Below are 18902 nucleotides of genomic sequence, written 5' to 3'. Positions count from 1 at the left end.
AAGCTCACTTCAGCACAATTAGCTGGTCATCACAGAGACCTACTGTAAAGCCAAGTATGTCATTCAATCCTTCAAAAATACATGATACAAAAAGCCGATTTTGATCCTCATTTGACTGTATGTAATGTTGAGTGCAAGTCTAGCTCTAATTGCGCTTGGTTAAGTTCATCGGATTGAGATTTGCTGGCGTACGCCGGCTCAGCCAGAACTGAAAGGAGCTTGATTTAATTAACAATGCGCGCGACGAATCAATTGAGTCACCATTTTATGTGCTTCCCAGAATCGTGGTTGGTTCACAAGGCGCTCGTCCTGGCTCAATTGCAGCTGCGAATGCGCCTTTGACTGATAATGGCATGTCGCGCATGTTGATGGCAATGGGTCTCGATTCATTAGGGACTGTTCCAGAGAGTCGCGGCAGTGTTGGAAGTGTTGATCGTGATCCCACTAAGCTTAGACGACTGTCATAAGCTCATGCCGCAATTCATGCTTTACCAGATCAACGAACGAGCTTAAGCGAAGAGAACTGAGATCAGACATTGGGCTGCCAGCTTCGGTCATTCCAACCTCCGTTTCCATCCCTGGCACTTTCTCCTCCATTTATTGAAAATCACACTAAATTGTCAATTTCTTAATGAATACGTTCGCTTTGCTTCCTGGCTCAACGTCCATCAGACACCTCGAGAACCCCGATGCTTCAAGTGCATCATGCATTGCATTGAGGTTGGCAGAAGTCAAGACAACGCGAACAACGCAATGTCAGAAACAAGATGAGTAAAGGTCCACAAAGAACCGAATGCGCATGGTTTGACCGACTCCTCTGCCGCTTGGTGTTTGAGCTTCCGTAGCAGCTTCTCTTTGTCGGGCGATTGGTCTGCAAGACCTTACAAGTCAAAGACATCCAAGACAAATGACTCTTTATCACTGGGCTCACTCTGTAACATGTAAACACGCTCTGTCCCTCACGGTCGCGCTGTTCAGGACACTTGAACAAAGGCATACCTGAAAGCGAATCAATGCTCATCTGTTCTTGTGTTGGTGCGCTAAAAATATACCCAACCAATGCTCAATGGCCCTGGCTAATTTTAGCTCGGAGCTACCCTAAACACCTACGCCGCTTGGACATTGCCGCGGCTATTGGCTATTACAAGTCAAAGAATGATGTTGTTCAGCATCTGAAAGGCCATTGACATCTCGGTGAGCACTGAGATTGAAGGTCATAATGCAAGGAATTGAAACAACGTGTAGTTAATTATTTAATTTATGATGAATTCCGGTAACTGTAGTCTTCAGAAACAACAACCATTCACTTCAATTCACAATCATAATCACAACACTTGTAACAAACACATACTTCAACCAACAACTCACGACAATTCTCTTCAAGGGTTTCATCATTACTCGCAATGGCACCTAAGTCACCTCACAGAAAGCCCCGCCGCAACGCCGGGCCTACTTCGCAGGGCTCCCCGCGCCCTCGGTCTTCGGGATCTACCACTACCGGCTCTTCATGCCCTCAGTCTCCTTGTTCATCCGACTTTCAGGAACAGGATGCAACTGGCCGGCCCAGTACTTCATCCTCACGATCTCCCTCTCCCGAAGCGTCGAGTGCTTCTAATCCCGCTTCATCCTCCTCTGGGCTTTCGACACCATCAATGGAGGAGCTTGAAACGTCTGAGATCAAGGTTCAAGATCCTTTCACCTCTCCGCTGAAGGATGCAGATGCATCTCATTCCGGGACTGTTGGTTAGCCACCGGCCTACTGTGAGAGGCCTGACCTCGAACAGGATAAAGCACCAGTCGATGATCAGCCAGAAGATGATGGATATGTGCAGGAAACAGTTTTCCTAAATCACCTCATAGTACTCTGGAGTTGGATCCAGTTCAGTATTAGGCACTGGAAGGTTGTTGTATCTGTCCTGTTCACTACTGTCGCTGTTGCAATCTGCATTGGCATTTGTTACCTTGACAAGGGCAATGATTTGTTGACATAAAACAATCTACCTTCCATACCATTCTTGGAACACATCAACGCCATGGTTGGGTATATATCTTGTGTATATGTTATTGGAGGCACTGTCATCTTCATTCTCGGCTTTGCTGGCTGGTACAGTATCGAGTAGAAGAGAATGGCGTCAACCGAGACTGGGCGCTTTGTAAGCTTTTGCCTAGGAAAGCTGAGAAGCTGGCGGTCTCGGATTCTTAAAGGGATTTCATCTCTCTTTCATTCCTTGGTAATCAGCCCATTGACCTCCCTACTTTGGCTGGTCGTTTCTATCCCTGTGGCAGTGATATCTTGGTTCATAAGCTTTGTCAAGTGGACCATCATCAAGGGAGACAAGATTTGCCGCCGCCGATTCCTCGTCATCCTTGTCGTAACAGGAGGCGGTATTCATTGGGTATGGGAAATGGCTTACCCTCTCGATGCAGTTGATTTAGAAGATAAAGAAGAAGAAGAATTGTAGAGGATTTATTACTAAAATATCCTAAGATTTAATTTTCTTAAATCATAAGATAATTAATAAGAACCTACTAGTTTAGCTAAATAATACTACCTTCTGTCTAGGTTTAACTAAGAGAGTAATATCTTCTAATATAAAGCTTAGTAAAGTATTATTATTATTAAGAGAAGTAGTTTTATTTCTATTTATTAATAAGATAGTTATTATTTACTACTAATTATACTACTAAAGGGTATTAGCTAATACTTACTTATTTAAAGCCAAAATGCCCCTAATTATTATATAACCCTAAGTAGTTTACTTTTTAGTTAGTTTAAGGTTTTTCTTATTTAAGTTCTTAGATATTAGATTTAGTAAATGCCTTTAGGCGCAACACTGCATTAATAAAACTTCCTACCTATTTATAATAGTATATAATATTACTATTAAGGAGCTAGTAAAGCATAACTTAGTTTTAAGCAAGGTTGCCATGGCAATAACCTCTAATGCATATATTATATCTATTATATTTAATAATAAGGCGAGAAGTTATTATATTATAGTTATAAGAAAAGAAGGCCTCTATAAGAGACTTAATAAGTCCTAGTTATAAAGGATTTCTTAATCTCTTAACTTCTAGGTATAAATAGTAGTAATTCTTATAAAGTTATTAATTATATACTTTATAGGATTAAAATTAAAGGAAAATATAAAGTTTATATAAAAGATATATTATAAGGGATTATTAATCTTAAAATTAAGTAAACTTAGTTATTTAAAGGTTTATAAGTAGATTATCTATAGTATATTTATAATACTAAATACTAATAAGTAGGCAATTACTAGCTATAATATACTAAATATAATAATAATAATTATTATAAAAATATTAAAAGCTTAAAAAATGTTTAAGGTAAGACTTATTAAAAAAAAGAAAATATTAATTAGGATAATAAGCCATAAGGGTAAAATTACTAAAAAGGAGAAATTATATTATAATTCTAATAATTATAATATATATATCTTATATTTTTATTTTTATTTATGAAACAGGTTAAGACTAATAATATAAAACTAATAATAACCTAAGACTAAGTTACTATAAGATTAATAATAACCTTATATTATATTACTTAATTAAAATAAATTATTAATATATAAATTATACTTATTAATACTTTTATAAAACTTAGTTTATTAAATATTATAAAAGTATTCTTATATTAATAAGCCTAATATATATTATTTAATTATTTAAAAATAAAATACTTTATAAAACTTAGTAATATATTATTATAAACCCTGCAGTTATATTATATATACTTTATATTTTCTAACCTATTATTAGAGACCTCTAATATACTTATACTCTTAATTATAATTGCCTATATAGGATTATAACCTTAACTATAATCCTACTATTAGGATTATAACTATAACTATAATTATATAATTATTACCTTTACTATATAAATTACTTTTATTTTTACTTTTATAGATTTTAGCTTACTAGCTATTAATAAAACTTCTGTATATTAATTAAGCCTAATATATATTAAATCTACTATTAAGGATATAATACTTTAATTATACTTAATACTATGCCTTATATAATCTGCTAATAATAAACCTAGTATAACTTAGTTTACTTTAGTTAGAAAACCTATTATTATATATACTTTATATAATTTATAAATATAAACTTAATATAATTAACTTATTTATTTAAAGACTTTAATTATTATAATTAATAGTTATAATTAAAAGATATATATTTAAATTAAATAACTTATTAATATATTAATAAATTAGTCTTTAATATATTTAATTAACCTCGAAGTAAAGTTATTAGATAATTAAAATATAATATTTTTTAAAGTAAATTATAAAAATATAATTAAGCCTAGTTTAAAAGTAAATAAGGCTTTTTAGTTAATATATATATAGCTAGGTTTAAGTTATAATTAAAATAACTAATTATAATAATATTAACTTAATAAATCTTTACTTATTAAAAGGTAATAAATATTTAAATTATAATAAACTTTTAAGATATTTAAATGTATTTTTTAAAGCTAATTTATAAACTTAAAACTATATATATATATTTTTAATAAATATTCTAATTAAATATTTTTAAAATATAAAATTACTTAATAGACTTTTAATTATTAAGTTTATTTAAAAGATAGGTTCTTATATTTATAATTACTAATATCCTATTTAATTATTAATTATTTATAATATACTTAATAAGCCAGTATAATAGATAAGTAAGTATATAAAAATCCCTTACCTTTATTAATATAATCTAATTAAATAATTCTTAATTACTTAATATATTATAATCTTTAAATAAAGCTAGAATTATCCTTGCCCTTTAGGCCCTTTAAAATAATTTAAATCTAAGCACTTAATATACTATAGAGATCTACTAAGTTAGCTAAATATAGCTATAATGCTAATAATAAGGTATTTAATTATAATATAATTATAGCCTAAACTTATAGTAATTATCTAATTAAAAAGAATAAATTATAATTTAATTTATTCTTAATTTAGATTTATAAGGAATTCCTTTATAATAGTATATTATAAAAGAAATAATTAATTCTCTACTTATTAGCTATAATATACTTCTTATTAGTAAATAATAAGCTTATAACTTTATTAACTAATAACCAGAGCTTAAGATATAGATTTATTATAAATATAATTATAAAAAAGCTAAATATAAAAATCCTATTAGTATTTATAGCTAGTTTAAGCTTATATAAAATATAATTATAAAATATAATATTTAATTAGAAGATATTTAAAACTTTAATAAGATTAGCTTTATAATAGGCCTTTTATAATCTAGGATAGTTATTATAAGTATAGAAAGGCAAGAGAGGCTAAAATTAGTATAGCCTAGAAACTATAAATAAATTATTATAATTCTAATAATTAATATAAAAGGTTAATTAATCCTAGTATTTATTATTAATATAGGCTAGTATTATTTTATAAACTAATATTAAGATAATAACCTCCTAGCTAATTAGGTTATTATAATAAGCTAAATCTTAAGTAGTTAAAGTACTTAAATTAATTTATAACTAAGTAATTAATTAATCTCTATTATCTTTTAATCCTTATATAATAGTGGGTTTTCTAATTATAATAAACTAAGCCATACTAGGTTTATTATTAGTAAATTATATAAGATATAATACTAAGCATTATTAAAGTATTATATCTCTTAATACTAAATTTAATATAAGTTAGGCTTAATTAATATAAAGAAGTTTTATTAATAGCTAATAAGCTAGAATCTATAAAAGTATTAATAAAAGTATTTTATATATTAAAGTAATTTTTTAGGTAATTATAATTATAATTATAATCCTAGAAAGAAATTATAATTTACTTTATAATCCTTTATAAATAATTATAATTAAAAGTATAATTATTTTAGATTATCTAATAATAGGTTAAAAAATATAAGATATATATAATATAACCATAAGGTTATAATACCTTAATAATTATAAAAGTTATTACTTTATAAACTTTAAATAATATTATTAGGATTATAAGATTATTATACTTTATATACCTACTTATATATTTTACTTACTTTAGTTTTTAAAATTAGATATTTTTTAATATTAAAGAATACCTATAATTAAAAAATAAAGTATTAAATTAGATATTTTATAACTTATATTTTAAAGATTAAGTTCTTCTTAGCCTTTTATCTTACTTTTTAAGCTACCTTTATAAAAAGTAATATCTAGGGGGCTTTTAAAGGAGCTAGACTTTATCTCTTTAACTTAAAAACTATAATATTAAAGCTTAATATATAATTATAGACTCTAATACCTTCTAAGAAGGCAGCTAAACCTTTTACTTCTTAGACTTTAAAAACCCTAATAATAATAATTAAGGCCTAGTCTTAGTTTAAATACCTAGAAAAATAAATTAGAAGATATAAGAGTAGCTCCCTAAAGTTAATAATTAAAGCTTTAAAGTCTAATACTAAAGTAATAAAGGCAACTTTATATTAGCTAGCATTAGTAAAGGTAAAGTTAAAGAATATTAAAGAAGTAAATAAGATATTAAGTTAGTACTAAAGGGCAAAAAGGACTAAATTATAAAAAGAAGAGATAATAATTATATAGGATATATTATAAGTAATTAATTAGATAGATATTAATATATAGATAGTAGCTAAAGTATTAAGAGGTAGTAGTTAAAGAAGGTTAGTTAGACTAGGTATTTAATACTATAGTATATATAGTAAGACTAGTTATAATATAAGAACCTATTAAGAAGATATTTAGCCCTCTAGAGAAGAATATAATAAATAGCTTTAAATAATCTAATAGTTTATAGTATTCTAAGGTAAATTAAAAAATTAAGAGTAAGGACTTTTATTATACTTACTTATCTATTATACTTACTTATCTATTATACTTACTTATTAAATATATTATAATAATTTATTTTCTATAATATAATTACCTTTAAGAGATATAACTCTAAGACTTTTAATTATTAAACTTATTAATAAATTAATTAAATTATTTAATTATTTTATTTATAATATTTATTTAAAAAAAAAGAAGTAATTATTTTAATAATTTTTTTTTTTTTAAAAAAGCAGCTTCTTTTATAAAAATACATTACTAATTTAGCTTCTATGGTTTTATAATAGCTAATTAAAATAAGGTTAGTTTTATACTTAAGTATTAATATAGTCCCTAGAGCTTATTTTCTTTTTATCTATATTCTTATAATAAATAGGGTTTTAAACAGGGAAACTAATTTATACTAAGATTATATATATAAAATATATAAGGCATTAATACTAAGTAGGTTAAGTATTATATCCCTTAATAGTTAAGTAATATATATTAGGCTTATTAATATAAAGAAGTCTTATTAATAGCTAATAAGCTAAGTTCTATAAAAGTGCTAATAAATATAATTTATATACTAGTAAATAATAGTAATAATTAGTAAGGTTTATTATAAGATTAGTAGTAATTATATTAGATTAATACTAAGTATAATAAATTATTTATTATTATATAATCTTAGTATTAATTTATTTTAATAGGGTATATAATAATTAGTAAAAAATATAAGATATATATAATAAAACTACTAGGGTTATAATATAATTTCTCCTCTCTGCTAGGCCTTGTCCTTAAGGCTTAGTTATTATATTTTCTATTAGTTATCCCCTAGTAAGTCTAATCTTAATCTTATAATCCCCTTAAGATATTTAATTATATAATAAAGGCTAGGAAAACATCTATTAAAAACTAAAAATCTCTTTATATTCTTATTATAGTATTTAGGAACCCTATTATGCCTTATTTTAATTATATTTATTAGAAGATAAAAGATTTATATATCCTTAATCTTATAAAATTAAATTACTATAATCTTTATATTAAATCTAAGATATCTTATAATAATTATAGCTTATTTATAGCAGTAAGTATATATATTTAATATAAATATATTTTATAGGTTTATTAATATAATATTAGCTTAAAAGATTATTAATAAGAAGTATTACCTTAAGTATAAAAAAGAGGCAGCTAAGAATAAACTAATTAATTTTTAAGCAGAGTTTATTTATATTTATAATATAATAAGTACTTAATTTACTAAAATTACTTATTTATAGTATTAATATTATTAAGTAGAGGTAAGAGGTATAAATATAATTTAATATAGCCTTAGCTCTATAAATAAATTAAAAAAGGCAAAATAAAATAAATAAGTTATATTAAAAAATACTATAGTAGATAATACTTTTTAAGACTAGTTTATTACTACTAAGTAGTCTAAGTAGGATTTTCTTAATTTAAGTGCTTTTATTAATTATTCTTTTGGTTTTAATATTAATAGATGTTTTTTAGGAGTTATTAGGTATTTATAAGGTATTTTAGTAGTTTTTATATATTTTTATTTTCTAAGTAGTTTTTTTATTTAATTAGGTATATAGTTTATTTATTAATTTTATTTATATTTCTTATAGTCTTTGCTTTATAAACTTTTAGTCTTATAATTTATTATAATTTATTATTAGTTTTAATATAACGTGGTTAATAAGCATGCCGACCAGACAAGTATGCCAACCAAAAATCCCTCATCCTACATCATTTCCATCTGATTAGATACTTCTCAACCACCTATTATATCACAACCTTTAAATAAAGCTAGAATTCTTCTTGCCCTTCAGGCCCTTTAAAATAACCTAAAATTACGTCTCTGACGCGCTGCTACTATATATAAGGTTAGATATAGTACCCTCCGTGACTGAAGGAATGGCATTTAATCGCGAAGTAATTAGGTCCCAAAGTCATGGAAACTATCTGATCTAGAAGAACAGATAATAGTTCAATTCCTCCTTGACCTAGATTCCTGAGGATTTCCTATGCGACTGCGTTTTATGGAAGAAATAGCCAATTCTCTGCTCGCTGACCGCGATGCATCACCTGTTGGCAAGCGCTGGGCTCATAACTTCGTTAACCGGCAACCAGAGCTAAAGATGCATTTATTTCGGAAATATAGCTACCAGAGAGCTAAATGCGAAGATCCGACTATTATTCGTGGCTGGTTTAGGCTCATATAGAACATAATCGCGAAATATAATATCCAATCAGATGATATCTGGAACTTTGATGAGACTGGCTTTATGATAGGCCTTATAATGGCCGGAATGGCAGTTATAGGCTCGGAAAGGCAAGGAAGACCAAAATCAGTGCAGCCTGGAAATCAGGAATGGATTATAGTAATCTAGGCGATTAATGCAGAAGGTCAATCAATCGCGCCGTTTATTATTAGTGCAGGCCAATATCACCTTACCAACTGGTAACGAGAAAGCAACCTCCCGGCCGACTGGGTTATTGCAACAAGCCAAAATGGTTAGACCAATAATCAGCTAGGTCTTGAGTGGCTAAAGCACTTTGATTGGTCTATAACTAACCGATTAACTGGTCCCTATCGTCTTCTGATCCTCGATGGCCACGAAAGCCACCACTCGGCCGATTTCGAGAGATATTGCAAAGAGAGCAAGATTATTACGCTCTGCATGCCTGCTCATGCATCTCACCTACTCCAGCCTCTCGATATTAGGTGCTTTGCAGTACTGAAAAAGGCTTATGGTCAAGAAATAGAACATCTGATTAGATGCTCTATAACCTATATTTCTAAGACTGAGTTCTTCCCGGCCTTTTATGCCGCCTTTAAAGCTACTTTTACAGAAAGCAATATCCAGGGGGGTTTTAGAGGAGCTGGACTTGCTCCTCTTGACCCAGAAACCGTGATCTTAAAACTTGATGTGCAGCTACGGACCCTAACGCCTCCCGGGGAGGTTAGCCAACTATTAACCCCATAGGTTTCAAAGACTCCTAAAACAGCAATAAAGGCTTAATCTCAGTCTAAATACCTAGAAAGATAAATCAGAAGATATAAAAGCAGCTCCCCAGAGTTAATTATAGAGGCTTTAAAGTTAAATACTAAAGCAATAAGGGTAATTATGTATAAGGTTGTCTTATTGAGAAATAAGGTGCGAAATCTTCGAGATGCGAATGAGATACTAAGCCGGCGCCGGAGGGCAAAAAGGACTAGACTACAGAAAGGAGAGGCAATGACTATACAGGAAGCATCACAAGTAATTGATCAGATGGATGTTAATGCGCAGGTAGTGGCCGAATCATCAAGAAGTGGTGGTCGAGGAAGGTCGGAGTAACCAGGCAGTCGGCGTTGTGGTGTATGCAGTAAAGCCGGGTATAATGCAAGGACCTGTCAGGTAGTAATTGAGACATCTAGGGAAGAGTATAGTAAGTAGTTTTACTTGATTAGATGGTTTGTGGTGTTTTTAAATGCATTTAAAAGTTTAAGGCTGAGATTTTTGGTTGGCATACTTGTCTGGTCGGCATGCTTATCAACCACGTTATATTATATTTATTACTAATTCTAGTATTAAGATATAATATACTAAGTAGTATTAAATTATTAAAGGTAAATCTAACTTATAAATACCTTTTTTCTTTTTTTTATTTAATTTTAATTAATCTAAGATATTTATAATTTAACTTATAACTTAATTAGTTTATTTTAATATTTTTAGTAAATAGGTAAATTATATCCCTCTCTAAGAAGGTTAAGCCCTTTAACCTCTTAGGGTTATAATTCTATTATATTTATTTTTTAATATATTTAAGTTTTATTTTTATTTCCTTATATAAGTTTTTTAATATATTATTTTTAAGTATAATAGCTAGGTTAATTAATTTAGGCTCTTATATATTATAATAAGTATTTAATATAAACCTAAAATTTATATCTAATAATATTAACTTTATACTTTTATTATATATAATATTATAGGCTAGTTATATAACGGTTAGGTTTCTAAATAGGTAAACTAGTCCATACTAGGTTTATATTTATAGATAATATAGGGCATAATACTAAGTAATATAAAGTATTATATCTCTTAATAATTAAGTAATATAGTTTAGGCTTATTAATATAAAGATACTTTATTAATAGCTAGTAAGCTAAGTTCTATAAAAGTGCTAATAAATATATCTTATATACTAATAATAGTTATATAAAAGTAATATAATAAGAGGTTATTATTAGTCCTAGAACGATGCAGTCCTAGAGCACTATTATTCCTATAAGTATTAGTCCTTATCTAGTTAGTTACCTAAGGTAGAGTTTTTATAGGATATATATAATATAACTACTAGGATTATAATATAATCTCTCCTCTCTAGTAGTCTTATCCCTAAGGCCTATTATCTTAACTAATATTATCCTTCTTTTAGTAAGGCCTAACTTAGACCTTTTATTATTATATCTCGTAATATTTAACTATATATCTAAGCAGTTATCTTATAAGGATTATAAAATCTAAATACTTACTCTCTCTGTTAAGTTTGCTAATAAAGAAGCTAATATGCCTTATACTTATTATTTCTAGGTAGGCAAGAAGTATTTAATATCTACTAATTCTGCTTATTATAGTAAATATATTTAGGCTAAAAAATCCTATAATAGTACTTATATTGCATCTTCTTATAGGTTACTATGCGTTATTTATTAATTCTTTTACTAACTGCAATAGTTATAAATTTAATAAAATAAGAAAAGAAACTAGAGAATAATAAAGATAAGGCAAGTAAGGATCTTCTTAAGCTTTATAAGGAAATAGCGGTATTATAATCTTATCTAGCCCTAGCTGCTAGTTAATTATCTAGGATCTGTAAGATCTATAATTATATAAAAAAAAAGCATTCTAAGGCTACTTATTATAGCCTTTAGGAAGTAGATTATTAGGATAAGATTTTATCTAGATTAGATATATATAAAGATATACTGCTTTAAGACCTCTAGGTAGATTATATTCCTAATAATATTAATTAGTCTGCTTTAGGTTTAAGTAATAATTTTCTTAATACTTCTCCTTTATTTAAGGTTAGTAGAAGTTCTTTAGGAGTTACTAGGCATTAATAAGGTATTTTAGTAATTCCTATATATTTTCGCTTTCTAGGTAGTTTTTCTATTTTACTAGGTATATTATTTATCTATTAATCTTTTATATATCCTAGATTTCCTCTGCTTTATAGACTTCTAGTTCCTTAACCTCTATTAGTTTATTATTTATTCTAACTTATATAGTCCCTTCTGCTAATTCAAGAAGTAAAATATAAAAGATTAGATAGAGCCTAACTTTTAATAGTAAGTCTAATTTATAGTTATTCTTTAAGACCTTCTTAATAATCTTATAGGGTCTAATATATTTAAAGTTAAGTTTATAACTTAGTTATTTTATAATAATATTTTTTATAAATAGGTATATTATATCTCCCTCTGAAAAGGTAAGACCTCCTACTCTTTTAGGGTTATAATACTATTATATCCTTTTTCTTATAAATTCTAGTTCTATTTAGAGTTTATTATATAGATTCTTTAAATTATTACTCCTAATAATTACTATAAGGTTAATAGTTTTAGTTTTTTATATATTATAATATATATCTAGCATAAATCCGAAATTAGCATAGGCTAGTATAAGCTTTATACTTTTATTATAGGCAGTATTATATACTAACTAGGCATATAGTAATTTCTTAACCTAGTTATTGTTACGACCCCAGCGGTTACGTCACGTGTACCCCACAATTTCACTCCTTTCAAGAACCAATCACGATGCAACCATGCAGGGACGACCAGCGTAGGGACGCCGTCGTCCCATGGAACGAAGCGTCCCAAGGACGACAGCGTCCGCACATATCGTCGTCCTCACATCACACACAGTAGTATATAGAACACATTCATTTGCACTTTCATAGAACTTAGCTCACCAGCTATCAATAAAGCATCTTTACATCAATAAGCCTAACACGCATTACTTGATCATTAAGAAACGTGACACTTCGCATCGCTCAGCATCACGCCCTACGTTATCTGCAAACATAAACCTAGTACGGACTAGTTTACCTGTTTGGAAACCCAACCGTCACACGTTGATAGCTCTTGTTCAGACCGTACCGCGTAACGCTGAGCAATATCCACGCAATGGCACCTGCTACTCCAAACCGCCCTTCAACCGCAGGACGTGCCCAGCACGTTACTCCCCCTGAGGAACCACGACCCCTCGCAGAGGAACTGCAGGAGGTCCCAATGGAAACGGACGAAGAGGACGAGATACAGAGTCCTCCTATTCATCCGAATTCCCATGAGGACGAAGTCAAGAAGCTCAAGAAAAGACTTCGTGACCTGGGAAAACAGCATGACACCCTCCTGGACAACGCCAAAAACAACGCCAAGATCGCGCAAAACAGGATCGAGGCCTTGGAGAAGAAGGTGGCCGACCTCGCCGAGATTGCAGAGTCACTCGGAAAAACAGCTGAGAACAGTCAGAAGCTGTACAAGGAACATATCGAACACACCGCAGCTCTTACTGCTACCGGAAAAGACCCTGGAGAGATCCTTAGACCCCGTCAGCCTGACTCGTTCAACGGCGACGCCGATAAATTACAAGGATTCCTCACCAGCCTTCGGAGTTACCAAATGTACTACCCGATTCAGTTCACCACCGAGGAACTGAGGGTTCGACACGGGATGGGATTCCTCAAGGACAAGGCGTTACGAATGATGGAGCCTATCATCCGCGACTATGTCAATAATCCACCCCACGAACGGAAGCAAATGACCAAATATGTCTATGAGAAATACGAACACTTCGAATCCGAACTCAGGAATGCTTTCGGAATCATGGACGAAAAACGAATGGCGGAAATGAAGATCCGGCAACTCAAACAAAGAGGATCAGCTGCAGACTACCTAGCTGAATACCGCTACCAGGCAGCCAAGTTAAACTGGGGCGAAGAGGCCCATATGGCACAGGTATACTTGGGACTCAAGTCCGAAGTAAAGGATGCCATGGTGAACATTAGGCCCAAGCCCAAGGATTTAAACGAACTTGCCAGCATCGCTGTAGAAATCGACAACCAGCAGTATGAACGACGTAAAGAAAAACAGGCTGAGAAACACGGAGGATCATACAACCCCCGGTGGAACACCAAACAGCAAAATGCCAATCAAGGACGCAAGAGACACGTCGACACTCAACACGGAACTGAGCCTGGACCCATGGTCCTCGGGGCCACACAGCGAGACAACAACAGAAGACCCCGCGACATGTCCAAAATCAGGTGTTACAATTGCAACAGGATGGGACATATGGCCAGCAAATGCCCGGAACCTAAGAAACCTAGAGACCCTAATCGAGGTAAGCAAACACTAGGAGCAACTAACGAACAGGACCCTCAGATGGCCATCAAGACCCAGACACTGGGAATGACACGAAGTCTGTACGACATGGCGGAAACCACCGCCCTGTATGAAGACTACACGCCAGCAAAAGAATGGAACCCGCACCCGGACAGCTCAATCAGAGAGCCCCGGGATATATTTCCCACTTACGAGGAAGCAAACAAAGAGAAACCAGAACCACGAACTAGGGAAATCCAAAATCAACTCCAGAGAGAAAGGCATGCACAAAGGATGCGAGACGAAGAAGCATACCGCAAAAGGATGGCAGAATACAACGAAAGGAGAAAACAGAAACTTCGCGACGATCCTGAATACAGAGAACGAACAAACGCCCGACACAGAAAATACAAGCAAGACAAGAAGAATAGCACACAAGATGCACCCACCGAAACCCTAGGCATGATGAGAGAACAAAGACTCTCAAAACAAGGAACAAAGGAATACCTAGAGGGTCTACAAGGGAAGGACGCTACCCCTAACAAGGGCAAGCAACCCGAAGTACTCAAACAAGTGGATGATATCCCAGTTAGAGTCACCCTACAAGACACCGAGCAGGCATTCCAAAAGGCACGAGAGGCAGGAGCAAAGATCCGCACCTACCACCATCGACAATCCCGCCACATGGGACACAGAGGAGGAGTAGCACGAGAAACCGCACGATACCTCCGCAAACAAGATGAACGCCTGGAACAGAAATGGCAACAACCCTACGAACAACTGTTCGACGAAACAGGCAGCAGGATGTGGACCTCACCCGAAGACAGGTACACCCAGGAAGCCAGAGAACATGGCGAAACAAACAAACTCGCACCCCTGAACATACGCGCCTACCACATGGACACTGCTACAAACCCACTCCACAGGGAACCAAAGTTCAACGTCAAGGACGATGTAAGAACATTTCCAACGCATTCAGAACATGAGGAACTATCGTGGCTCTCATGCAAATATCATTGGTGTAAGGAACATAGACAAAACAAGGAAGACAACGACTGCTTTCCTGTGACGATTCCTGGCACACCGAACGACAAGCCCTACCTAGCAACTGAAACAGAAGGATACCTAGTACACCTATGGTACGAAAATCTCGGAGTAGTGGAATTACGGTTCCATATGCCGTACTATCGCGAGATCCAAAAGAACAAGAACCTCTGCGAAGGAATCAAGCAAATGACGCTGGAAATCACAGAAGTTGAAAAAGAACTCGAAGCCTTGACCTTGAAAGAATGTGCGAAACAAGGAAGCACCTTCAAATCCATCGACTTCGGCGAAGGATTCGATCAGGCTTCAATCGACGACACCAGTTCGGAGGACACGATGCCAGACAGCGAACTCGAAGCCATAGAGGAATTCTTCAAAAAACCTCACGACACCAGAGGGAAGCCAACAGACGAACAAAAGAAAGCATGGCGACGATGGTGCAGATATGAGTTAGAACTCATGAAAGAACGACAAGAACTAAGCGAGGTGGATCACATCGAAGGATGTACGGATCCGGAAAAATGTCACCAACTATACCTCGAAAACATCGGAGCGTTACATGACAGACAGATGACGGAATCCGAAAAATATGAAGCACGTCTAAAGACATCTGAAAAACAATACGAAGAATTGGAAATACGCTTTCAACAGCGACTATTCGACGACGAATTCAGCAACGATTGCACCGACGGCGAAGAATGCGCAGACAGCGACTGCGAACAAACTCACAAGGACGCCTCGGGAAAAGAGATACGCTTCCTGTAACAACAGAGCCACAGGAAAGCGCCAGACAAGGACGGACAAGACCCGTACCTACAAGTGCTCTGGGAGCCACACAAGACAACAAACCCGATCGCCTAGTGCTACGAGCTCAGATCAAGGGAAGATGGCTAAACGCATGGATCGATAGTGGAGCAAAGAAGAACTTCATCGACCCAAGAATAGTCACAAAGCTAGGATTACCATGGAAGAAGAAGCGACTGTCATACCGACTTGTGAATGCGGAAGGACAGTACTTTGATTACAACAACGGTATTGTGGATCAAGAGATTGATCACCTCAAGGTCCGTATCGGAGGAAAGAATCAAGGGATAAGCTTCGACATCATACCTTTGGGAGAGAATATGGACATTCTACTTGGTATGAACTGGCTTAGACGACAAAACCCGCACATCGACTGGAGGACCGGCCAGATCACTTTCCCCAGTGACCCCGACAGCGATAGTAAAACGATCACGATGAGCAAGAAGAGATCTCAATCCACGACTAAAGGAGAAAGCGTGGACCGGCATGGAACAAAGATTCCACCACCTCCAAAAGGAGTACGACACAAGCACAAGAAAGGCCAAAGAAATAAAACAGAAATCCTAGGCATTCTCCAACAACAAGATCCAAGAAAGGACGAACCACCAACGACAAGCCAGGACCGACTAAAAAACATTCCGAAAGAATACCGGATATACGACAAACTGTTCAGAGAAGAATTAGAAACAGGAGTCCCCGAACACAGCCAATGGGACCACGAAATCAATCTCACAGACGACAACTTACCATTTCAGAAGTTGTATTCGCTCAACGAAAAAGAGCTACGAGTACAGAAGGAATACATCGACGAGATGCTAGCAAAAGGCTATATCAGGGAATCTAGTTCACCCTCAGCATCATCCATGTTCTTTGTACCAAAAAAAAACGGAAAGGATAGACCCGTCATCGACTACCGACCGGTCAACGCGAAAACCATCAAAGATCGAACCCCGCTTCCGCTCATCACGGAACTCAAGGATCGGTTACAAGGCAAAAAGATCTTCACAGCTCTAGACCTTAAAGGCGCGTACAACCTCATCCGTATCAAGGAAGGAGACGAATGGAAGACGGCGTTCAGAACCAGATTCGGACTGTTCGAATACCTGGTAATGCCTTTCGGTCTCACCAACGCACCCGCAACGTTTCAGCGGATGATCAACAGCGTACTTCGACAATACCTCGACATCTTTGTAGTCTGTTACCTGGACGACATCCTAATCTTCTCGGACAACGAAAAAGAACACAAGGAACACGTCCACAAGGTCTTGAAAACACTACAAGACGCCAAGCTATTGGTCGAACCAGAGAAAAGTCACTTTCACGTTACGAAGGTAGACTTCCTGGGACACACCATCACACCCGGAGAAATCCGAATGGAAAAGAAGAAGATATCCGCGGTAGCAGAATGGAAAGTACCCAACAACGTCAAAGAAACGCAAGCCTTCTTAGGCTTTGCCAACTACTATAGACGATTCATTAAGGACTTCAGCAAGATCGCGAACCCCTTAACAGAACTTACGAAGAAGGATAAGCCCTTCACCTGGAACGACAAGGCACAAGAAGCCTTCGACGGGCTCAAACAATCAATCCTCAGCGAACCCGTACTAGCGATGTTCGATCCCGACAAGGAAATCGAACTAGAGACGGATTCATCGGATTTCGCACTAGGAGGGCAAATCGGTCAACGAGACGACACAGGAAAATTGCACCCTATTGCCTTCTATTCACACAAGTTGCACGGAGCAGAACTTAACTATCCAATCTACGACAAGGAGTTCTTAGCAATTGTCAACTGTTTCAAGGAGTTCAGACATTACTTAATGGGAAGTAGACATCAGGTCAAGGTTTACACCGACCATCAAAATATTTCGTACTTCGCCACGACACACGAACTCAACCGACGACAATTACGCTACGCAGAGTACCTATGCGAATTTGATTTTGTAATCATCCACCGCAAGGGATCCGAAAATGGAAGAGCAGACGCAATCAGTCGACGACCAGATTACGACACTGGCACTACCAAAGCAAGAGAACAAGTGCTAGAAAAGAACGAAAAGGGAGAATACCGATTCACCCAACAAATGCAAACATTGGGATGGATACAAGCAGCAGACACCAAAGAAATTCCAGGAGATCCACAAGAGTTTATCCAAGAATTCCACGCACATCCACTACATGGACACCCAGGGGTCACCAAGACCCTGAAACGGCTATTACAGCAAGGATATCGCACGACACGAAAGGTAGTAGAAGAGGTTGTCAAACAATGCGATGTCTGTGCTAGAACGAAAGCACGACGACACAAACCCTACGGAGAACTACAACCAATCGAAGTTGCAGAACGACCATGGAGTTCAATCACTATGGACTTCATAACTAAATTACCGTTATCTGAAGACCCCTCAACCGGAATCTTTTACGACAGTATCATGGTTATCGTGGACAGACTCACGAAATTCTCAATCTACTTACCCTACAGAGAGGCAACGGACGCAGAAGTCATGGCCTACATTTTCTACGACAGGGTAGTAAGAGAACGAGGATTACCCAAGGAAATCCTATCGGATAGAGGACCGACATTTGCCTCTAAATTTTGGCAATCGCTTATGGCACTCATGGGAGTCAAACACCGGCTCACAACGGCTTTCAGACCACAGGCAGACGGACAGACAGAACGAATGAACCAAGTGCTAGAACAGTACCTTCGGTGTTACATCAATTACGAACAGGATAACTGGGTTGAGAAACTACCGAACGCCCAGCTAGCCTACAACACCGCCTACAACGAAAGTACGAAACTCACGCCGTTCGACGCAAACG

At 34.3% G+C, this 18902-nt stretch overlaps 1 protein-coding gene across 1 annotated transcript; it reads left to right on the top strand.

Annotated features, from left to right (window-relative positions):
• Positions 1-1403: 1403 nt before the first annotated feature.
• FOBCDRAFT_282828 (uncharacterized protein) lies at positions 1404-3796 on the top strand (the record flags this gene model as incomplete). The annotated part of the gene is made up of 3 exons (XM_054707992.2): positions 1404-1739; positions 1785-1981; positions 3787-3796. 3 exons carry the CDS (start codon positions 1404-1406, stop codon positions 3794-3796), a joined length of 543 nt encoding a protein of 180 aa, XP_054563967.2.
• Between the last annotated feature and the right edge of the window lie 15106 nt (positions 3797-18902).

This window comes from Fusarium oxysporum, chromosome XII (assembly GCF_013085055.1).
Source record: "Fusarium oxysporum Fo47 chromosome XII, complete sequence".
Taxonomy (NCBI): Eukaryota; Fungi; Ascomycota; class Sordariomycetes; order Hypocreales; family Nectriaceae; genus Fusarium; species Fusarium oxysporum.
This window is presented reverse-complemented; position numbering and strand designations above follow the sequence as displayed.